Source organism: Hemicordylus capensis, chromosome 1 (assembly GCF_027244095.1).
Source record: "Hemicordylus capensis ecotype Gifberg chromosome 1, rHemCap1.1.pri, whole genome shotgun sequence".
In the NCBI taxonomy this organism is placed as follows: domain Eukaryota; kingdom Metazoa; phylum Chordata; class Lepidosauria; order Squamata; family Cordylidae; genus Hemicordylus; species Hemicordylus capensis.
Window position 1 is genome coordinate 32,561,067 of NC_069657.1, and position 24,388 is coordinate 32,585,454.

The 24,388-nt window shown below is 43.6% G+C and overlaps 1 protein-coding gene and 1 long non-coding RNA gene across 4 annotated transcripts in view; one reads left to right on the forward strand and one right to left on the reverse strand.

The window, feature by feature from the left end:
* Positions 1-3,969: 3,969 nt before the first annotated feature.
* LOC128328927 (uncharacterized) lies at positions 3,970-8,310 on the reverse strand. Its single transcript, XR_008309451.1, has 3 exons — positions 8,112-8,310; positions 7,474-7,586; positions 3,970-4,028 (listed from the first exon to the last, which is right to left on the reverse strand). It is a non-coding gene; the product is annotated as an uncharacterized LOC128328927 (long non-coding RNA).
* ASB2 (ankyrin repeat and SOCS box containing 2) overlaps positions 4,266-24,388 on the forward strand; it is a 53,775-nt gene continuing 33,652 nt past the window's right edge. Inside the window, exons 1-3 of one of the 3 annotated variants that reach the window (XM_053259122.1) lie at positions 4,266-4,561; positions 12,346-12,638; positions 22,661-22,765. In XM_053259122.1, coding sequence (XP_053115097.1) covers positions 12,394-12,638; positions 22,661-22,765 — 350 coding nt within the window. In that variant the 5' untranslated portion in view covers positions 4,266-4,561; positions 12,346-12,393. Of the gene's footprint in view, positions 4,562-8,435; positions 8,540-12,345; positions 12,639-22,660; positions 22,766-24,388 lie in introns of those variants that run through there. The other 2 variants (XM_053259125.1, XM_053259134.1) reach the window with 2 other exon arrangements.

Below are 24,388 nucleotides of genomic sequence, written 5' to 3' on the forward strand. Positions count from 1 at the left end.
GGATGTCTGCCTACAGGCTGTAATGGACTGGATGAGGGATAATAAACTGAAGCTGAATCCAAGCAAGGCAGAGGTGCTCATTGTTGGGGGTCATAATCTACTTAGCCATGGACCATGGGGATTTGGTCCATGGCCTCCTGTCTTCTGGGGGGCCTCCAAATGTTTCACACAGAAGCCCAAAATGGGCCAAAAATGGCCCAATCTGTCATTTGGGAGGCAGGCAGGCTCAGAGAAGGAGCTCTTGCCACTGCCTCCCTCCCCCAAGTGCCCACACACCTGCTGGCAGTTCCCATCCCTACCATGCAGCAGCGCTTTAAAATATGTTTAAAAAAAAAGATTAGACTTGCCCCCCAAAAACCCTCCCTCAAGTGGGTGTGTGTGTGTGCTATGAAGCCCTTTAGGTCCGGGCTCCAAAATTGCCTAGGTGCACTCTTGTCTGCAAGACAGGATAGAACTTCCTGTTCTAGATGAGGTTACACTCCCCCAGAAAGAACAGGTTTGTAGCTTGGGAGTGCTCTTGGACCCAGGTCTCACCCTGGTGCCTCAGGTTGAGGCTGTGTCCAGGAGCACTTTATAACAGTTGTGACTGATTCAACAACTCCAGCCGTTCCTTGAGGAGAATGACCTGAAAACAGTAGTTCACTAGCTGGTAACCTCCAGGTTGGACTACTGCAATGTGCTCTATGTAGGGCTGCCTTTGTACATAGTTCGGAAATTTGTCAGTTCAAAATGCAGCAGCCAGATTGGTATCTGGGGTATCCCAGAGAGACCACATTATGCCTGTTCTTAAACAGTTGCCCTTGCTGCCTATATGCTTCCGGGCAAGGTACAGAGTGCTGGTTATTACCTTTAAAGCCTTGAATGGCTTAAACCCGGGTTACCTGAGAGAACACCTTTCTCTACAAAATCGCCCACCGTGCATTAAGATCATCAGGAGGGGTCCGTCTTTGGGTGCCACCAGTTCATCTGGTGGAAACCTGTGATTGGGCCTTCTCAGTTGTCACCCCTGGGTTGTAGTACGTGCTCCCTGTGGGTCAGGGAGGTTGTTGTAGAAGGCCTAGTAGAGATCATAAATGCTTCTCTGAGAGAGGGCAGGATGCCTCCTTGTCTTAAGGAGGCAATTATTAGACTGAAGAAGCCTACCTTGGATTCCTCAGATTTCAGCAACTATAGGCCTGTCTCCAACCTTCCGTGGCTGGGCAAGGTAATTGATGTTGGAAGTGAAGGACTCTGCGCTGACTCATGTCTCAGTGACAGAAGGGGACAGACAAGTGAGTCAGAGGGCTAGAGAGGTCAAGACATTGGTCATCCCTTCTCTACTGCTCTGACTCTATCCCTGCCTGCCACTTCCTCTTCCTCTTCCTCTTCCCTTCCCTTTCTCCCTTGAAACATGCAAGCTCCTCTCTCCTTACACCATGTGTGCAGAGATGAATCCATCTGCATCCAGCTAGCTAGCTAGATTAGAGATCCTATCTCTCCACTTTAATATTTAGAATGGAGTTCACTAATAAAGACTCCTTATATTGATTTGAAACTATGAACTGGCTCCAAGTTATTTTACTCCTAGCATACATGCATGCCTGGGCAGACTCTGCTGTGCTGTGCTTCTGTGTACTCTGCTATATTAGAAAGGGATCTCTTACCAGAGAGAATTCCCAACAATTGAGAGGGTGATGGCCTCCCAACTCCAGGCAGTCTTGGATGAAACTGATTATCTAGACCCATTTCAGACTGGCTTTCGGGTGGGCTATAGGGTGGAGACTGCCTTGGTCAACCTGATGGATGATCTCCAACTGGGAATTGACAGAGGAAGTGTGACTCTGTTGGTCCTTTTGGACCTCTCAGTGGCTTTCAGTACTATTGATCATAGTATCCTTCTGGAGCGTCTGAGGGGGTTGGGGGTAAGAGGCACTACTTTGCAGTGGTTCTACTCTTACCTCTCAGGCAGATTCCAGATGGTGTCTCTTGGGGACTGTTGTTCTTCAAAATCTGAACTTCAGTAAGGTGTTCCTTAGGGCTCCATATTGTCTCCGATGTTTAACATCTACATGAAACCATTGGGAGAGATCATCAGGAGATTTGGTGCAGGGTGTTATCAGTATGCTGATGACACTCAAATCTTTTTCTCCATTTCAACATCATCAGGAGAAGATATAACCTCCCTAAACGCCTGCCTGGAGGCAGTGATGGGCTGGATGAGAGGTAACAGGCTGAGGCTGAATCCAGATAAGACAGAGGTACTTAATGTGCGGGGTCAGAACTCACAAGATTATTTTGATCTGCCAGTTCTGGATGGAGTTACCCTTCTCCAGAAGAAACAGGTATGCAGTCTGGGGGTGCTTCTGGACACAAAACTCTCTCTGGTGTCCCAGGTTGAGGCAGTGGCCAGAGGTGCCTTTTATCAGCTTCGGCTGATATGCCAGCTGCATCCGTTTCTTGAGACAAATGACCTCAGAACAGTAGTACATTTGCTGGTCACCACCAGACTTGACTACTGCAATGTGCTCTATGTGGGGCTGCCTTTGTACGTAGTCGGGAAACTGCAGTTAGTCCAGAATGCGGCAGCCAGGTTGGTCTCTGGATCATCTCGGAGAGACCATATAACTCCTATCTTAAATGATCTACACTGGCTGCCAATAAGTTTCTGGGCAAAGTACAAGGTTTTGATTATAACCCATGAAGCCCTAAACAGCTTGGGCCCTGGGTATTTAAGAGAACGCCTTCTTTCTAAGAACCACACCGCCCATTGAGATCATCTGTAGAGGTTTGTTTGCAGTTGCCACCAGCTCATCTGGTAGCTACTCAGGGACAGGCCTTCTCCATTGCTGCCCCGAGGCTTTGGAACACACTTCTTGCTGAAATAAGAGCCTCCCCATCTCTTACAGCTTTTTAAAAGGCAGTCAAGATGCATTTGTTCACCCAGGCTTTTACGTAATTAGATATTGTCTTAATTGTGTTTTAATAGTTTTAACATTTTAAATTTTAATTGTTGACATGTTTTAATTTTTTTATTGGTTGTTTTTATTATTTTGTTGTAAACCGCCCAGAGAACTTGCATTTTGGGCAGTATAAAATGTGTTTAGATAGATAGATAGATAGATAGATAGATGAGGATTATCTTCCTTGAAGGCTTTCAGGAGAGCCTTAAAGACCCATATTTTTAGTGTGACTTTTAATATCTAGTTTTAATTTTAAACTGGTTTATATGTTTCTCATTATTATTTTAATTGTTTTATTATGTGTTTTTGATTTAGGAAGGACAGTATATAATTGAATGAATGAATGAATGAATGAATGAATGAATGAATAGCCTTCTCATTAGGGATGTGCACGAATCGTGATTCGAAGAGCAATTTGCAGCACAGCCCCAGTACCTTTAAAATGGAGGAAAACAGGTCCATACTTGCTCCTCCAGCGCAGCTTCCTGTTCAGGCGGCGCACCCCCCACCTGCCATAGCATGCTAGCAATGCTCCCCCAGCTGCTCTGGTGTGATGGTGGCATGCTCATGGCCTTCACACAAGCAGCACGCTATGGCAGCTGGTGAGCAGAGGAGGAGCAGGTATGGACCTGCTCTCCTCCCTTTTAAAGGCTCTTTGAATCACGATTCGTGCGCATCCCTATATAGCTGTCTGTGATCATTCTGCATTATGTAAGCATGTCAGAGTTTAATCCTAAAGTCTTTCATTCTGTAAAACCTTGCAGAATATATTGTTCTGTTTGGATTTCATGATAAGAGACAGCAGCCACACTATGATGAAAAGTACAGAATGTTGGACTTAGACTGAATTGACTCAGCTTCAGATCCTTGCCTGGACATGAAGCTCGCTGTGTGACCTTGAGCCTGCGACTGGGCAACATTCTGTCTAAATTGCTCCTGAGTAGTCCTATTGAAATTACATAGTCTTATAGAAAACTCCCAAATCGTGCTATTGAGTAACTTAGTCTGGATGCCTTGCAATGTCACCTACCTCACAAGATTGTTGGGATGATACATAATATAAAACCACTTGGAGGAAGTATAGGTATCCTAAAACAAACAAACAAACAAACAAACAAACTCAAGCACCTTTGAAGAATTCCAGAACTTCAAGTTCATTTCAGAAGTATATGGCTTTCTCCCCCACTCCATTCCTTTGAGTTTCAGCAACATGGCCATATATGGTTTACTTGTCCAGGACAATAAATAAATAATGATGTAACACAAAAAAAAGGTCAGCTTTGTGTCATTTAGTGAAAGGATGTTGAACAAACTAGTTAAGTGCTACAGATTATAATGCAGCAGAGAGGAACCTTGGGAGGAGGAGAAGTCACTTTGCCATAAACTTCACACAGGAAATTTGAGATTCAGAGCAACTTATATTTTGGCTTGTAATCGTCGATCATGGGGTGATCCAGAAATAAACTCCAGACTTCAAAGAGCGACAGAGTTCAGAGCTGCTCTGCAGTTTATCAACAAAGGGAGACGAGTGCAGAGATGCTTCTAAAAGGGAATTTTCTGAATTAAGATTTCGCTAAGGAAAATAATTCTGGGTGAACTTTGTTTATTACAGAAACTACAAGGTAATGCAATTATGCATGTTTTCAAAGTATTGGTTTGCTCTGGAACCTGAAAATAATATGCTTACAATATGCATAACTTTCCTTTTCCAATTGCTGAAATGCATTGAATTAGCTAAGGAGGAGGAGTTGCATACAAAGCACCTTGGAGTGCTAAGGACTTTTTAAATATAATGTTTTAAACTTAAAAATTGGTTTCTAAAATGTAAACATGTTATTTATGATCCTGAGCCCAACTCCAGCGCATGCAGATGAACTGCTGGAATATTTTATGTCTTCTGAAACATTATATGCAGAGGTATATGAAGTTAACACAGAAAGCAGTGCCCTGTCACTCAGTGGGTTTTATATGGAAATATTACAGCTGTGCTAAGTTACAATTTCCCTCAACCAGATTGTTGTAGCTGTCTCAGTGCCTGTACGGAGATGCTGTAGTTGTGCTGATGGATGCAATATGCGAAGGGCTGAATTAATGGTGGGATTAAAAACCAATTGCATCAAAGTGTTTGAGAAGAATCAGGAGCTCATGGGAGTGTCTGAGATGTGCCAAACTTACTTCATAAACAGTTTGATGTATCTAGACAGCTGGGATGGATGAGATTTGTTTACTCAGAAATGTTTCATCATCTGGAAACTTTGTTCCCTGTCTTTTACCAGCTTGCGGTATAATATATATTTGCCAGCTCCTGACCTAGATTATATGTGGTCTATCTAAAAATATTAGTTTAGAAGGTTTGCACATGCATCTGTGTGTTTGGGAGTCAAGTGCCTGGAAATGTACAGATCATGCAAAGGGCAAATCCGGACATAAAACCAGCTGGTGAGCCGACCCACGGAGAATATTGAGAGAGCTGAAACTAGCCAGTAAAACAGAATTTAAAGATGTCTTTGCAGCTTTAAAGTTATTCAGGCCCACATTTTGCTAGATTTTCAGGTGACTCAGATGTGCGCATAGATTTTGTGCACTTGCAGTGTTCTTCCATAGAGCAATCAAATCTACATTCATGAGTGAGCATTTCATCTCTCTGATGAAACGTACAGGGAAGCTGTTCCAATATGTAAACCTGTGCATGGACTGGAGCTCCCATGCCCCAAAGAAAATTGCCTGGGGTGTGAAGCTGCAGTTCTGAACTCAGGTGAGAAAGTGCAAGTTTCATTGTTATCAGTGGGACATGCATGGGCTTAGCAGGGAGGAACAGGAATGGGCTTAACAGGGAACATTTGCAGAAATGAAGCCCGGGGGAGGGGGGAACCTATCAAAGATAAGACTATACATTCATGGGATTTATAGCAATTTTGGGTACTGTTGCTTTAAGGCCTGCTTCCACAAGGCCTCTTGTAAAACCTCCTACAAAATTAACCAGGGGATAACAAATAGTCATCTGTAGCCAGAGGTACACCTAGATAATTTTGTAGCCTGGACCTAAGGGGCTTCCTACGCCGGGCTGGATTAAGCTAGTGCGGGGCCTGTAGCATATGTTATAAAGGGGCCCTAAATTTTTAAAAATGCACATAAATATTAAAACATTAATTATTTACTTGCATAGTAAAGTAATTTAATTTTTTCATTTGCTATATTTTGGAGTATGGGAGACCAAGCCACAAACTCACACTTACTACAACAAAATTCTCAAAGTGGTTTACATAGAAAAATAAAGAGTGGATACATGATTCTCTGTCTCCAAAGGGCTCACACTCTAAAAGAAAAATGTGGCAGGCAACAGCCACTGGGCAAATGCTGTGCTGGGCCTTCTCTTAAAAGGCAAATTTAGCAGAAAAGGGATATTTTATCTAACATGGACCAAATAAAACAGGTAAAGTTTTAACTTTAATTCCCAGTTGGAAGCCGGGTGTGCGGGGCCCTCAAAAACGCGGGGCTCATAGCAAATGCTACATTTGCTACTACGTTAATCCGCCATAATTCCTACCCCACTGCAAGTTAAGCATCATCCCCTGCCCTACACACACACACACACACACACACACACACACACACACACACCACGACACACAGCATTTTAAACACATGGGTTCTTGAGGGAATAAGCAGCAACTGAACTCAAAAGAATGTAAGAATATAAAACAGGTAGATGTATGCAAATAGGCATGAGCCGAAACATTCTAACACACAACTTAACATATTCCCACCCCACATATTTCTTTCCCCACTCTCCCTTCTGTCTCTAAAGCAGAGGTCACACTTGGCTGCCCGGTGTAGGTCACAGTCATACTTGGCCACTCGGCGCAGCAGAGGCTGGCAGTGTGGTGACCACCCCACCTGGGACAGACTAAAGGGGGTGGGGTGGGGTAGTGGAGGGCGGAAGTCCAGGGCTAAGAGCGCCTCTGTCTGTAGCCACACTGAGACTTCCCCTGGTGTGTGATAACTATAAAAAAAGCGGTGTCCTACTAACTAGTTTGTTAAATTGTTAAATTTATTTGTTAAATTTATTTGACAAAATAAACTTAATAAATTAACAACATATTTAACAAAATGTTTAACAAAATGTAAATTTAATAAATTTAACTTGTTAAATTTATTTATTATTTCTCTGTGTAAACCACCCTAAGCCATTTTTGGAAGGGCAGTATAGAAATTGAATAAATAATAAGAAGAAGAAGAAGAAGGCTGTGGCAGAAAAAGACCAAAGTAATCCCAGTGGTAATTGGCACCCTAGGTGCAATTCCAAAACAACTTGAAGAGCACCTCAACACCATAGGGGCCACAGAAATCACCACCAGCCAATTACAAAAAGCAGCTTTACTGGGAACAGCCTATATTCTGCGATGATATCTATAACAGCAACAACATTGACAATAAAATTCAGCCATCCCAGGTCCTTGGGAAGGACTCGATGTCTGGATAAAACAAACCAGTCAATAACACCTGTCTGACTGTGTAAACAAGAAATAAATACCTATTTGAAATAAATGTACAGGCAGGATATCCTGTTCATTGCTCTTCTGGAAATCAGGAAAGTTCAGGAGTTTGGCTCCAAATTCTTTAGCCCTCAGTGACCTGTGAGTTCAGCTGGGGAAACATTCACCAAAGGAGTTCTCAGTTTCAGCCTCTTGCCACCCCCACCCCCCGCTGCCACCTCTTTATTTCAGAATGACTCAGTGTCAGAGATGCCACCATGACTGTTGTTTTATATCTCCTCTGTGAGGCAATATATTTAGATTAGCAGATAGCAGCAGCATGGGTTGCGTGGCTATGAGACTGCATGACTGAAGAAGTAATGTCTGTGTGTTTACCTACAAAAATATTTCTGAAAGACACGCATCCTCCTGTTCTATGATGGATGTGAGCCTGAGAAGTGGCTAGAAAGTGGCCAAAGACCTAGGTTTACAAGTCTGAAGTACACACCTGTCCAACCTCGCTGAAGCTTTAACACTGATGTGTGTCTGCAGGTTGCTTTGCATCTTACATCTGCATGTAGAACATCTTACATGTACCCTAAATAATACAATGTGTGAAAGTGGCAGACTTCTCAGGGAGATGTGATTTGCTGCAGCTCCATACTGAGCATATACTCTCTGGAAAGCTCAATCTTACCTCTATATAATATGTAGAATAGCTTTTAGGAAGTCGGCCCCAGGCGCGTAACAATGATAGGGCAAGGGGAGACAGTTGTCTGGGGGCCCCACTGCCTGGAGGGGCACCCCAGAGGCACCTCATGTGACTCCCCATTGCCCCCTGCCCAGCCCCAAGGCCCCTCAGCCACTTGCCCTCTTCGCCGTCTCTCCTGCTTGTTCTGCTGGCCCGCAATCGAAGCAGCAGGCAAGCTGCAAAGAGCTCCTTTTCTCCCGCCTCTCAGCTGATCGGCGGGTGGGCGGGGCTTCCACGGAGGCCTCCGTGTAGGCCGCAGTGTAGCCTGAACTTGAGTAGGGCCCAAGCCAGCCAGGAAGGAGGAGGCAGCCAGAGTGTTCTCTGCAGCAGAAGACTCCTTGCTGCCCTGCTTAACCCAGACCAGCATTTTCCAGGTAGAGTGTGAACTCCTTTTTGTGGTTACCTTTCCCACCCCATCCCACCCCATATATAGGGATCTGCTTGCCATAGGGCTTGGATATGGGGGGGGGGGGAGGGACCAAGAAGTCTCTGAAAATTTATTTTGAAACAGCTTGGAAAATTTGCTGACTTAAAAAAACTATCTAAAAAGTCCTATAAGTGGCTTGTTTCATGGCAGAAAATTGCAAAAACTTCTGGAACAGTATTTTATTAATTTTATTTATTCATTCATTCATTTATAAATGCACTTATGTTCAAGTTGTTTTGCAACCCAGAAGGTCTGAGTGAGAACTGTGAAGCATGTGTGGTGCTTTTATTTTATTTTTCTTGTGTGTGAACTGCTCCCCAATAACTTGCAGGGACTTCAGGGTCAATCTGGCCAACATGTGAATGCAGCACCTCCATTCCAGAGGAGATGTGTCTTAAAGGGCTTTAAAAGCCTCCTGTGAAAAACCTCCTGCAATCAAACTTGACTGAATTTGTTCAGAATTCTGAGAAAACAAACATAGGCTCACCCTGCATGGTTGAAAGTCTCCTTTGCTAATCTGCAGCGAGGGGCCCATTTTAATAATTCATCTTTCTAGTGTGTTCTAGGCATTAAAAGTAATACAAATGTATAGTACTTAATGTATATCACTATATATTGTGACGTGTGTGTGTATTCAGTGAAATGTATTTGCAGGCAGCATACTTATTTTGGAATATCAGACTTAAATCCTTGGGGGCCTGGGGTGTGCGGAGGCCCTGGACTTTGGGGGGGGGGGCCCATTTTAAAATCTTGTCTCTGGGCCCACTCCAACCTTGCTACGCCCCTGGTCGGCCCTGCATAGGTCTGGCACACATAGCCAATTTGCCTCTAGCACTCACTTTTTCCTGTAGCTGTGTCAATGGCCTACTCTTGTCAAATGGGTTCTCTCTCTTATTTGCCATGAACAGAGAGGCTGGTGTTTCATACATCAACTCAGACAGACTCAGAGGGAGTTTGCCACACTTTCCCAATATTTCAGACCCCTCCCATGGCAAACAGGCCCTTCACAATGATGAACAAGTGGCCGCCACTGGTTTAGAAAATAAAATGGCTGCCATGAGCAGGGTATGTGTTTGTGTGTGCATGTGCCAGCCTCTCAACAGTCACTGAAGTCCATTCCCCTTCTAGAGTGCCCAGACATTTGTTTCAGGGCTGTCAACAAACACCCATCATGAGTCACACTGTGCCCCACTGAAAAGAGAGTTCTGCCTTGCCATGCTTCTCCTCACACAGTGACCTCCTGTAAGCTGTTTGTTTTGCTTTATGTGTCATATGAAATACTTGGCAAATGTCAGCTGCAACCTGACCCAAACAGAGTATTTTTAGAGAGTGACACAACTTGGGAGAGGGGGAGGGTTTGAGGAATAGAATGGAAAGATATGTGACAACTCTAATAAGAGGCCCCTTTTGCGTTTGTAGAAAGCATATAATGGTGTGAAACTTAATACCAACAATTGGGAATAATCTGTTTTCCATGATAAAAATCCTTCCAGGATGTTATACTTGCTTCTTTATCAAAAGTGAATTTTTTCACATATAGCTGTTCCCCACCGCCCCAGGTCCTACTTAGTGGGGAGGTGCAGGGGCATAGCATGACTGTTTCTGCATTACTTCCTCTAAGGAGCTTCCTGATGAATCTGAGAGGCTTTTGGGAATTTGGATGAAGTAGTATCTCTCTTGACAGACTTAGGAATTAATCCTCTGCAAGCCCCAAAGACTCATTTCTCCTGTACAAAGGGTGAATCAGTGAGGCCTTTTTGTTAAGAACAGCTGGTTGGATCAGCTCTCAAAGCTCCATCTCTTCCACCATTTTGTTTTCAGTAGTGGCCTTGCAGAACACATTTCTGGGAAGCTTGGAAGCAGGTAGCACTTCTTGGAGAGAATTCCTGGACTCAACTGCAAATTTTCATTGCGGGGGGCAATGAAAATTTTAAAACCCTACCTTTTTTGACTGGGATTGGAAGGGTGCTCAACAGTAGAGATTGGCAGCTGTTTCATGAATTTTTCCATATAGTATTCTTTGCACAGGAGAGGCTTAGGAGCTCATACAGTTTTGAGAGCAGTAACTGTTTTTTAAAGGTATAGGTGTAAATTGTAGAAGACAAGCCGCGACATCAGAAGGGCGGTATAGAAATCAGATAAATAAGTAAATACATAGAGCGAGCCGGGGTGACTGCATTTTGCAGCAGCCCCCCGAATCATCCACACTGAGCGCTCTTGAGAACGCTGCCAGGCAGCGATTGTGCGGTGACGTTGCCCTGGTTTCTTGGCTCTTCATATCCATTCTTTGCGGAAGGCGAGAGAGAGGGCGGGCAGGAATCATCGAGGATTTGTTTTGCCGCAGGATGGAGAAGGTGGTGGTGGTTGAAAATATTCATATATTCCGCTTTCCAGCCAAACAGCTCCCAAAGGCTGATAAACTATGAAACGTGCAGCACCAGAGAGAGGGGGTTAGGGAAGTAAGCCTTTCCTTGCTGAGCTAGTATAAGCTGGGGTTTAAAATAAAGTTGCAATCCTACATATCCTGCTTATTAGTCGAAACTCCATCAAAACCGGTAGGACTAGATTCAGGGGAAATTTGCTTAGGAGCGGGGAGCGTTTTCTCTCAGAAATCTAGCATGTGGAAGCGGAAAGCTTGCTTTCCTGCCCCTAGCCAGATGCATTTTTGTGCATCTTCTGTGCCTTGTATTCCCCTTCTGTGCCCTGTATTCCCCCTACCACCACTTCCTCAGGGGTGTATCTAGGGTAGGGCAGGCAGGGCACGTGCCCTGGGCACCACTTGAAGGGGGGGCGCCATTTTTAAAAATTAAAAATAAAAGACCACCAAAAACAAAATGGCCACTGCACATGCTCAAATGACCTCTGTGAGGCCCTAGACCATGCCAGGCCTCACAGAGGCCATTTGAGCATGCACTGTGGCCATTTTGTTTTCAGCAGCCATTTTTATTTTATATATATATATATATATATATATATACACACACATATACATATATACATATATATATATATTTAAAAATGACCACCGCACATGCTCAAATGATCCCTGTGAGGCCCTAGAGGCCAGCGGGGGGAGGAGGAACCTTTGCAGACCCCCCAAGGCCTTTCGGAAGCCCCCCAAAGAGGCTACAGTTAAAACATTTTTTAAAAAATTAATATAAGTTACTGTACACATATTCAGTTTGGCACTATGTATAGAGAGTTTCTTGCTCTCTTTCTCTCATTTTAACTGACTTTCTGAAATACTAGAATATATTCCAAGCAGTGACACAGTTTACTCTGCATATCCTTTAATTATTTTCAGAGTATCTGGGAAAAGCCAAATTCTCCATGTATTTTTAAAACTGATGTAATAGTGATGCTACAATGCATAGTAGAGATTTAGACAGGCACTTCTGTTTAGTTTTCCAAGTACACCTCCACATAGTATTTGGGTATTTCATGGCCCCAGCATACTGAAATTTGTCGTTTTCCAGCATTTTTTTGTCTGGCTACATCCGCTGCTAAAGTTTTTGAAATATTAAAAGATGAACAAGCTTGACTTGTATTTTTCAGCTGATATGGTAAAGTTATCTGAAAGATAGGTGTCAGATGTTTGGACAGGGGGCGCAATTTCAGTGCTTGCCCTAGGCGCTATTTTCCCTAGATACGCCTCTGCTGTGGGTGGTAGTAGCTCCTCCTTCATACAAAGTATAGTACCAATACAATCCACCATGACAAGATATTTAAAGCTCCTTTGTATACACATTCCAGGTTTGTTTTTCGGTTCCCATACTTTCTGCGTTAACTGGGAAGTGGAAGATGGCGACGCAAGTCACCGTGGTGAGAAATTCCCAGACCGGAACAATAGGACATGAGGATTACAGTCTATACAGCAGCATGAGTGAAGATGAGCTTATTCAGATGGCCATAGAGCAAAGTCTGACAGAAGACCCTGCAGAACAATTAGCCACTCAGAAGACAGTTTCAGCAGTCCCCAGAGAACAGGCCTTGTCCAATCAACCTTGCAACCATAATCCACCATTCCCAATTTACCCTTGGCAAAGGTAATTGAGCAAGACCGAAGGAAAACTTGCTACAGAAATATTCCGTACATTGTGTGTCCTAATTCTGATGATGGGCTGACATGATTTGCTTGACGCACTTCTGGAATTACCCTGCAGGGACGTCACCCTCTTGTTTTTATGTTTTGCTCCCAGATTTTGATATACCAGCATAATTTTGAAGAGGAATTTGGTGGCTTTGGAATAGAGTAGAAAATTGGCCTATTTACACAATCAGTTATCATGGGTTAGCAATCAATTGAACATCAATTTGCTTATACATTCAAAGCTTGACTCAGAGGTTGATGTGAGCTGAGGAAGGCAGCAGTCCCTGGCAAGGTCATGGGCTCTCAATTCACTTTTCTTTCAACCTGAAACAAAAGTGACCATGCAAAGCTGTTACAATTATGTTTGGTAGGTGGAAGCTAAAGAACCATAGAGGTGGTGGAGGAGGTCTTGGAAATTGGTTCAGTTGTCAAGCTGCTCTTACTGTTAAATAGTTTATCTAATGCTCAAAAGAAATCTGCTCTCCTGTAACTGAAGCTCTTTAGATCTAGTCTTGCCTTCCTGGGCAACAGAGAACAAGTTTTTGCCCTCTTCCATGTGACAGACTTTCAGTGGCCTGGCAGAACACATCCCTTCAGTGGCTGTTGCTGGTGTCTTATATTTCCTTTTCAGATTGTGTGCCTTTTGGGGACAGGGAGCCATTCTATCTATCTATCTATCTATCTATCTATCTAGGGGCGTTGACTTCTCAATTTCCCGGGTTCAGGCATTGTGCACATGGGAGGAGAGGTCTTGTGGTAGCAAGCATGAATTCTCTCCTTTGCTAAGCAGGGTCCACCCTGGTTTGCATTTGGATGGGGACTACATGTGACCACTGTAAGATATTCCCCTTAGGGGTGGGGTCATTCTGGGCAGAGCACCTGCATGTATAGAGCACCACTAGCATTTCTCCTTGTTATACTACTTCTAATCAGAGAATCATAGAGTGAAAGCGCCCAGAGAGGCAACTGTGCCTCCTAAGAACTTGCTGAGTTGCTACAAAGACAACACAAAGACTGTGTTGTTCAGCTGACTGATGAACTTGAGCATGAGAGCTTATTGATGCAATCCAGAGGAGGGCTTGGGCTCCGCTTCCCCTGCCTGGCAGCTGGATGGGGCAGGGGCATTACCCCCCTACAAAGTTTATGCCCCTGTATCTATCTATCTATCTATCTATCTATCTATCTATCTATCTATCTATCTATCTAAACCACTTTGGGAACTTTTGTTGAAAAGCTGTATATAAATATTTGTCATTGTCGTCATCACTGCTATCATGTCCCTCTCTGTCTTCCCTTCTCCAGGCTAAACATACGCAGTTTCTTCAAATTTTCCTCACAAGGTTTATTCTCCAGACCCCCAGTCTTCATTGCCATCCTCTGAACCCATTTTAAATTTGTCTACATCCTTCTTCTCACCCCCTCCCTTCTTCCTTCTTAAAGTATGGTGTCCAGAACTGGACACAGTACTCCACATGAGGTCTGATTATTGCAAAATAATATGGAACTATTAATGCTGATGACTTGGAAACCATCATTCTGTTAATGCAACCTAAAGTTGTGGTCGCCTTTTTTGTAACTGCGTCATAATGCTGGCTTCAACATGTGACTCACTGCAATTTCAAGATAATTTTCACATGTTACACTGGCACGCCAAGCCTATCAAGCCATGTGACCCCCATCCTATACTTGTGCGTTTGTCTGGGCTACTTGTCTGCATTCCTCCTTGGTGACCTGTCCTTCCTTCCAGTTGTTATTTGTGTCCTTTTTATATTCAGCTCATCATTAAGATTTTTTGTAAAGCCATATTGGCTTTTTTAGATGTCTCCTATTTTAATTTCTTACTGTAACTGTTCATGATCGCACTTTTAATAACTCCTTCAGGAACACCCACCTATTTGGGGTTCATTTTGTTGACACCATCTTCAGTCTGTTTAGCTATAGAATCCAACCTCATGCTTCTCTGGGCTTATTACAAGCAACTTTTCTGAAATCCAAGGTACATATTTGACTGTGTTCACCTTTAGCTTCCTATAAGACCAAGAACAGCAGCATTACATGATAATTTACATGCATTACATTTCCCCCAAAGTGTCTATTGACCAAGTTTTCCCTGTTGATTAGGATCAAGTCAAAGACAGCAAAGATCCCGCTATTCCTTCCCCCATCTTCTGAAAGCGGAGGTTGTCAGAACAAAGCAAATCAGGAATTTATTACAGATTCAAGGCTCAGAGGAGTTTATCTCCCAATAGATATCACAATAGTTGAAGTTCCCCATTACTACCCTTTCCTTGAAGCATCTGTAATTCAGGAAAGCATCATTCACATCTTCTCTTGGCTTGTAGTAGACTTGAGCTACAATGCCATTTTTATTTCCTTTTCTATTTATTTCTACCGAGATGTTTTCCATTGGATGACCATATTCATTGTCTTTTAGTTTCCATGCAAGTGTACACATTTTTAATATATAATGCCACTCCCCATCCCTTTGTGTTGCACATTATTTTTGAGCAAGTTATAGCCTTCAGCTGCTACATTCCCATCTTGGGTGCCACCTCACCAAGTCTCAGTTATACCTATCAAGTCTTATTTGCCTATGTGAACTAGGAGTTCAAGCTCATCTTGCTTATTTTCCATACGCCATACAGTAATTATGTTTCAATGTTTCTGCTGTAATATTATTCTGGTGTTTGCTATTCAACCCCACAACTCCCTCAGCTTTTCCTGTAGCACCCAAGTCTCTACCTTTAGCATTAAACTTTGTCCGTACCATTGATTGATTGATTGATTGATTGATTGAAACATTTTAATACTGCCCAAAACTTACATCTCTGGGCAGTTTACAAAAGAATAAAAACAAAGTAAAACATTCGTTAAGACAAAAATGGGGTGTGTGTGTCTCCATCCCCCACATAATTTAGTTTAAAGCCCTCAAGATCAGATTCATCAGGCTTCTGCCAAATATAGTTTCCCCAATCCTCATGAGGTGCAGCCTATGTACTGTCAAGAGTCCTTATTTGAGGAAGCTTTGACAATGCTCCCAGAATCCCAAAACCAAATATTTATTTTCAGCACCATCTCCATTTGCTGTCTCATTGACACATCTGAAGTCATTTACTTGAAGTATTGTTATCTCTCTTCGTAGTCCTCTACCTTTTACAGCAAGAATTAAAGAGAACACCACCTACCTGAGCCCCAAGGCCATTCACCTTCCTTTCCAGAGCCTGGTAGACAGATGTGATACATTCATGGCTCAGTCTGGCAGTGTCACTTTTTCCCATGTGGATGAGCAAGAAGGGATAATGATTGGTGGATCTGATCATTCTTCGCAACCTGATTGTCACATCCTGGATCCACAGCACACTTCACTAGCTAATGTGGCCATTTGGTGCACAGCTGCCTCCCTACTTCTGAGCAGGGAGTCAGCATTGCCACCACTCTTCTCCTCTTCAGCACGTGATGGTCGAGTTACCTCTACCCTTCAAGGATTCCTCCCACATAATATATCCTGCTGTAGATTTTGGGATACCCAGAGAGCCTCTTGTTGGATAGATACTGAGAGCAATTTCTTAGCTTCAGTGGTTCAGAATGCCTTCTGGTTCTCCTGCTCCTGACAGTTCCATGCAGTTTCCTCCCCCCATGTAGATATCATCTTCTACCTGTGCAGTCTTCTGCTGTTGCCTTGCTGCAATGTCCCCTGTGTTCACTCCAAGAAATCTTCTAATGAAGTCATGTGTGGAAACTCACTTACCTTCTTACCTTCTCTTACCAGTCCTCATACCTTCTCTTGCTGCAGTTTTAGTATATTATGTGGTCAAGCTGGGAAAGCTCTGGCTGTCCACATCCTTATCTCTTCTTCATCTCTTGCCATTGCTGATGGAGAAGTCTTCCTTCCTTCCTTCCTTCCTTCCTTCCTTCCTTCCTTCCTTCCTTCCTTCCTTCCTTCCTTCCTGTTGCTTCCAGATGAGCAGCCACTTGTAGCTGGGCAGCAGGATTGGCCACCCACAAGACAGCCGGCTCCATCACGGAGCCGGCAGGGGCTGCGGGAATCAGGGGCTACACGGAGAGACTTGGAGAGACCCCCCAAACCCAGGAGGCTGCTTGCAGCCTCCCAGCGGGGGCCTCCTCATGTGTTGCCGTGGTGCGGAGCCGCGCCGCAGCAGCACACGAGCAACCAAAACACACTAGCTCTGCTAACCTCCTTTAAAGGGAGGGGTACTTAAGGTGGTTTGCTGCTGGGAGCAGCATGGCTCCCATGGCAGCAGACAACCAGGAGAAACTGGGCTAGGCTCCCTTAGCTTGGTTTCTCCTGGTTGTGTGAATAGCTTCATTGGCTCGTGGGTCTCTCCAGGATGCGCCTCATGCTTGCATGGGCCATAGTGGGACTCCTGGGGGCCGCCTGGCCCCTGATCCCTGCATCCCCTGCTGGCTCAGTGACAGAGCCGGCTGCCGTGTGAGCGGCCAGTCTGGCTGTCCAGCGATGAGTGGCTGCTCGTCTGCAGGGAGAGTGGGCTAAGCCCATTCTCCCCGCAGAACCCCATCAGGCACTTCACACATGTCGTTCTGAATGAGCCAAGAAAATGTGGAAACTGGGGTGTGCGGCTGAAGAGCAGTTATCTCAGAATTCACAATAACATACCTGGGATAACTTATTGTTTTTATTATTTTATTTAACACACTTCTGTACCACCCCAAACTCACATCTCTGGGTGGTTTACAACAAACAAACAAAAAGCTAAAAAAATCAGTTAAAATAAATGACAACAAAAACACTTAAAACAGTACTTAAAACAAAATAAATGACAGTAAAAATTACAACACTGCAACAATTTAAATTTTTAAAACAACATTTTAAAATGATGCTAAAACTGTTAAAACAACATTTAATTAAAAGCCTGGGGGAATAGGTGCATCTTTAAAGACTTTTTAAAAGTTGTCAGAGGTGGGGAGGCTGGTCTTGAGAGGAGAGCTGGTCTTGTGGTAGCAAGCATGACTTGTTCCCATAGCTAAGCAGGATCTGCCCTGGTTGCATCTGAATGGGAGACTTGATGTGTGAGCACTGCAAGATATTCCCCTCAGGGGATGAAGCCGCTCTGGGAAGAGCAGAAGGTTTCAAGTTCCCTCTCTGGCTTCTCCAAGATAGGGCTGAGAGAGATTCCTGCCTGCAACCTTGGAGAAGCCGCTGCCAGTCTTTGAAGACAATACTGAGCTAGATAGACCAATGGTCTGACTCAGCATATGACAGTTTCCTATGTTCCTATGTTCCTATTTTAACAGGGAGCACGCTTATTATTCAGCAGGATAATAGCCCCAGAATCTTGATTGTGTAAACAAGCCTAGCAATATTAGATTATTGATGTCACCAGTTCTATGGGATTGTATATCAAATCTGATGTTGATGTTGATGTTTATCTGTTTCTGAAGCTAAGTAGGTTTGGCCGGGGCCAGTAAGTGGACTGAAGATTGCCTGGAAACCTCCTGTATGCCACTCTCCATGCTCTCTGGGGGAAAGGGCAGGGTTTTAAAAAATGCAAAAATCCAGAGTTAAATACTGAGTAGTGATATCTTGAGTCCCCTTCAGACATTAAAAAAGGGGCATATGACACTTACTTACTTACAGTTTCCCAAAAGTACACCTGCAAGTCCTGCCCTGTTAAAATTGTTTCCCACCTTCTTTTTTACTGCCCAACAGTGTGTTTGATGCAATTTAGGTTCAAGTTCTGTTGGGCCCCGTTAATGAAAGCTAGTTAATGAAACACATGTCCAGCAGACTTGAACTTTTTCAGTAAACAGAGAACTCCTCCGCTGTAAGCCCACTACATTTTTTAGCCTGATCCTCTGAAGGAATGTAATGTTTGTATGCCCCCATTTGGATTAGGTTACTAACAGGATCAGTTGACTCTGGGTCAGGGGCAATTCCATGGATGCATGAAAGCCCTCTCAGGGGAAATCTCCACTGACCAGATAACCTGATCACTTTAAAATTAGTTATGCTGATTTTACAATTGCAAAATTGGGAGCTATATGTGACCTACAAATGTTATTTAATTTACCTTTCCGCAGTGGCAGCTGGTGTGGGCGCTGCCGCCAGAGGTGGTGGTTGGAGACACCTTTTAGCCTAAATTAGTAGGGGCTTACCTCCCATACCACCACACCTGAAAGCTTTTACCAGCAGCAGCATGCAACCCAGCTGCCACTGCGGCAGCAGAGGATCAGCTCCGCCACTCAACTGGCAGAGGCCATTTGTGTGGCTAGTAAATGGCTTCCGTACATGTGCAGAGGCCAGCTGAGTGGTGGAGGGGGAAATATGTTTCAGGTCCGAAAAACCCAGTGCAGTTCTAAGTCTTGCAAGATAATATTTCTTTTCTAAATTCTGAAATGGCTGTTTTCAATATTACAGGTGTAGCAGTATGGCTTAATTAGTTCCAGAGAGGAATATTTGTTTATGCAGTCATAATATTTATTTATGTATTCATAAAGAATCTACAATTTCTAGGAAATGTACAGCAATAAAAAAATAACACAGAGGTATGTATAGGATCCTGCCTTGGCAGTTGGGGGCGGATGACTTTTGAGTCTCTCCCTTTCTAGTCCCATAATCCTGCCTAATTTTCTGCAATGCAAATTGCATCACTACAAGCTATCCTTGCTGCTGGTATTTAGATTGTGTATATGCGGGAAAATGTCCATACATGTAGATGCTCAGTTTTCATATATGTAGGCAAATGCTTGCTTCTTGTGAGGAAGAAGTAGCTACTCTGTTCTGATCTAGAGAAATAATAGGATTGCAAGCTCTTCAGCACTGGCCTGGAATCTCCAGGAATCAGCTTCAATCCCCAGGTCACTATTGAAAGCAATCCTGGAAATTTAATGTCTTGATTTTTTTTTTTTAATGGAAAAATATTGGGCGAGGGGGAGGAAGTCTCCAGGAATAGCTTCAGCCAGAGCTGACAACCCTGATAGATGGATAGATAAGTTTTATTTAAATAACAATTACCAATAGCAATAAAATAAAGATGCACATACATGAGGAAGATCTTGGCCAAGACATCAGATAGAAAATTTTCTGCATTGCATTCACATTGATATGTCAGTACAGGCTGATTCTTACATAACATTAAACACTTCCTGCCCTGTGCCCTCATGAACATATATGTACACAAGTTGTTCTAGTAAGAACTAATCTTCCTACTTTCCTTTCACTATCCCTACAACTGGACTAAATTTGGTCCAAATCAGTTAGGCAGTTCACAGGGTAGCCCACTTGCACCTCAAATGTTCATGCATCTACCATCTTGAATTGGGGTGGATGACATCATCATAAACTATGCGACTGAGTATCCCTATGTGTCCTTACAACTGTACAAAATTGGGTCCAAATCAATTGCCACTTGCACTTCAAAAGTTCACATGTCCGCCATCTTGAATCAGGGTGGATGACATCATTACAAACTACACGTTTGAGCTGCCCCTATGTGTCCCTACAGCTGTAGCAAATTTGGTTCAAACCAGTTAGGCAGTTCACAAGTTAACCCTCTTGTTTCTCAAATGTTCATGCGAATAGGGTGGATGACATCATTATAAAATACACCATTGAGGTGTCCCTGTGTGTCACTCACTACAACTATACCAAATTTGGTTCAAATTGGTTAGACAGTCCAAAAGTTAGCCCACTTGCGAATCAAATATTCATGCATCCAACATCTTGAATTGGGGTGGATGACATCATCACAAACTACACTGTTGAGGTGTCCCTGTGTGTCACTCACTACAAATTTGGTTCAAATCAGTTAGACCATCGACAAGTTGTACGTACCGTAAATGTCCATGCATCTGCCATTTTTAATCAGGGGGATGACATCATCACAAACTGTACCATTAAGGCATTCCTATATGTCCCTACAGCTGTAGCAAATTTGGTTCAATTTGGTTAGGTGGTCCAGAAGTTAGCCCAATGGTGCTTCAAATGTTTGTGTGTCCACCATCTTGAATTGGGGTGGATGACATCATCACACACTACGCCATTGAGGTGTCCCTATGTGTCCCTACAACTGTACCCAATTTGGTTCATTTTGGTCCAGGCATTACGAAGTTGATGGACACACAGACATGGACACACAGACATACACACGGAATGCCGGATGATCTCATTAGACTAATGGAAAGTAGGCTAACCATATATACTGTATGCACACATGTACACACATGTGTTCTATTTGCCTTTATTCCAGCCAAAATCCTTTTGTAATATGTCATCTTATACATTAAGATCCTATGCCATATTATTCTTCTCCACTGCTCAATTGCAGGGAGAGATTACTGTTTCCAGCGTTGTGCTAGCAGTAGTGGTGCTATAATCAGTGACACATCCAGCCCAACTAACGAAATGACAGTGTACTGGTGCTACAGGAAAGGGGCGATTTTGAAGTCGATGGTGACTCCTGAAAATATGTCCCTGAGGGTTGTGCATAGCCTTGCAGTGATAAAATCAAGAGCTTCCCATCGGCCCCTTGCAAAGTGCTGCAAGGCTGCCAAACCAGGAGGAAGGGTTGCCAGCAGCAAACCCCTCCCGCCTTGCAAAGAGGGAAATTGCCAGCAGCCCCCTATCTTGTACAGTGCCCATGCTGCTCCTACCACACTGCAGACTTCCTCACTTGTGCTGTCTATCTATCCATCCTTCCTCATCCTTCCCTCTGCTTCTGGTGCACTGCAGATGTAATTCCCAGCCCTGGTCCTGGCTTGGGTCCAACAGCAGTTCCCAGATGATGCTCAGTCAGCAGCATGTAAGATATGGGAGGGAGGACAGATGGATGGATGGATGGGCAGATAGTGGGTGAAGGAGAATAAGCTGCTTGCTAGTTTGAAGGGCCCTGGCCCCTGTAAGCCTTGAAAGGTAGTCAGAGTGACAAGAACTCTCCTCAACCCACACCCCATTTAAATCCTTTAGGGAGTGGGAAGCAAGATGAGGCAGCATTTTGCACCTCACCTCAGGTGCCCAAATAGTTTGCGCTGCTCCTGCATCAGCCCTTCCGTTCGTCCTAGTTTATTGTGCAGGGCTGAGATACCACTCTTTTGTCACAGAGTCAAGCAAAAATAGTTGTCCTTCAATAGCATACCAGTGATCATCAGTTCTGTTTAACTGAAAAAAACTTTCCCTGATTCATCTTAATCTGAGAGTTTTGGATGCTTTATCTCCTGGTCCACAAAAGCTTTTAAAAGAACTGGATGCAAAGACCAGGATGAGAATATCCTACAATATCCTCAGGGCCAAACTACATATTATGTGGTGTCTCTGTGATAGGTTCTCCTGACTCTTTAACATTAAAAGCATTTGCAGAGAGTTTTAATTGTATTGGACAAGTGACCCTTTGGAAAGGAGACGTTTGGCCCTTTCTCTCCATCTCATATAAATCACACACACGAACTGCTGTTCATCGCACTGAGGAAGAAAAATACAGATATTATATACTATGAAGGGGAATGCTGCATCTGGTGCAGTGCAAATCTGAAAGCTCAAGGAGCTATCTTAGGTTTGCACTGGTGACCTCAGTGATCTCTGGTCAGCCTTGCTCATAAGGATTCTCTCAAGGCTTTCTTTCCTCAGCTGTTTTGTAGCAATATTCTCAAGCCTCTCAGCCTGAGGTGAAGAATGCCTTCAACCCCTTCCCCTTCCTTCTGTGCGGTGGTGATGGGATTAATCTCACTGTTGTCTTATATGGTCATTTGAATCTCCCGACACTTCCTCTGAGGGCCAAAAATACTCCAGAAGTGAGAGAGCAGCTGAGACCAGGGCCGTAGCAAGCTGAGGCCATCTGCTTCCCCCCCACCCCAAGCCCCAGAAGAGCTATAGGTTCTTTCTGTCTGTCTCCATCACTGCCTTTCTCTGCCCTTGGGCCGTCCTTTAAGCGGCCCAAATATGACTCGCTTTTCTTATTCAGAGTATTTCTCGCTCTTTCATTCGTGCCATCATCATCACTTCAGGCACACTGCACAGTCCAGAGGCCAGACTCAGCCTTCGAGCTTGGGGTCAACTCAAGGGGTAAGACGGAGGTACGACGGCAGCCTGTTCAGCCCACCCCAGCCAGAGTAAGTCTCCTCCCCACTCCTGCTCCCCTGAAAGCAAATTTCTGTTGTCTGCTTAGCCAGCTGGATGCGTTTTGGGTGGTGGGAATACTGGCATTATGCACCTCATGACAAATTCACATAACTGGCTGAGGGAAACTACTAACTTTCTCTCTGCCCCTTTTCATTCTCCATCTAATTCATCACCCGCTGGGACCTTTAAAGCACCCTAATTAGCTCCATAGAAGTATCTGTGTTCTTTTAGAGTTCTCTATTGCACTGAAGTGACTGACTCAGAGGAAATAATATGCCTGTCTAGTGATTTATTTAGACTGACCAGCTCCCATGTCAAAATAGTAAACAAATCTGACCTGTGGTATTTTTAGCTGTGTTATCATAAAGTCCATATTTTACACGTGGGAAATGGGAGAACCAATGCATTTTAAAAGATCAAAGTTTTGAGGGCGGGCGGGGGAGGATTGGAGTTTAGTGACATTTGGGACACAGAGACTGCTGTGTTCACTGACTGGAGAGCTGGGAAGTTGCTTTGTTCAGCCCTCTCATCCCCTGCTATCCATGGTTCATCCAGCCACCAGATTTGTAAAGTCTGAAATGTGAGATAATTTCCAGTTTGATACCCTTGAAACATGTTATTGAGATGCATGACAGTAATTTCTGAAATCTTAATTTATAAACCATTTTAATCAACCAAAAAGGCACTCACAATTCATGGGGCAACACATTTTTTTTTAAAATCATTACTTTTTAAATAAAAGTCATTTTTTTAAATTGCAGGTGTCAGTCCCCATCTTATAAGAAGCATTCTCTCTCTACTCGCATATGCCTCCTAAGATGGCACCTAGTACAACCATCTAAAAACAAAGTATGCATTTTTTTTCAAAATGATGGTTTTAGTCACATGCAAATGTCTGCAGATTTACTCCATCAATCAATCTAAACAAATCTGATTAATATACTAATATTTCTTTAAGGGGGTGATAGGCCTAGAAAAGAGGGTTGCTGGGCCTTTCTTGCCTGGAAAATGTGCCCTTAGAAATTGTAACTGCTTTTCTGCAGTCTCTGGTCTGTGTGGGCTCCGTGAGTGTGGTTACAAAGTGGGGAAGAAAAGGCATTCTGTGCATGCTCATAAATACTAAATTATTACTTCACTTTTTCTAGGGCTAAGCTGAGCCTTGGCATTAAAACACAGCTTTTTAGTAGCCCATTGTGAGTGCCAGCTCCATTGGAGTATACTTGTCAACCCCATTGTCTTTGTCCTTCTCTTCTCCATCCCCTCTTCATTTTAACCAGAACCATTTCAAAATGCCAATATTTTCTCACTGGAAGTTGTGTGCTCACTGGAGCTTAAGCTGAACAAAGCAACAGAACATTTGGAGCCATATTACAGATTAAACATGTGACCTAGTGAGGGTGCACAGCAACTGGTATACATTCCCAGGTCAGTGCCAGATTTAGGCAGAAACTAAGTAAGCTACAGTTTAGGATTTCACTACGGTTTTAATTTGTTTAGGATTGTATCCTTTTACTGCTATGATTTTTCCTCCAAGTCAGATTGTTCGGTAAACCAGTCTGTTTGCAGAGTTTGTTGTCTGTTTCAGCTCTTGTTAACTTGTTAGTTGCTTCTTT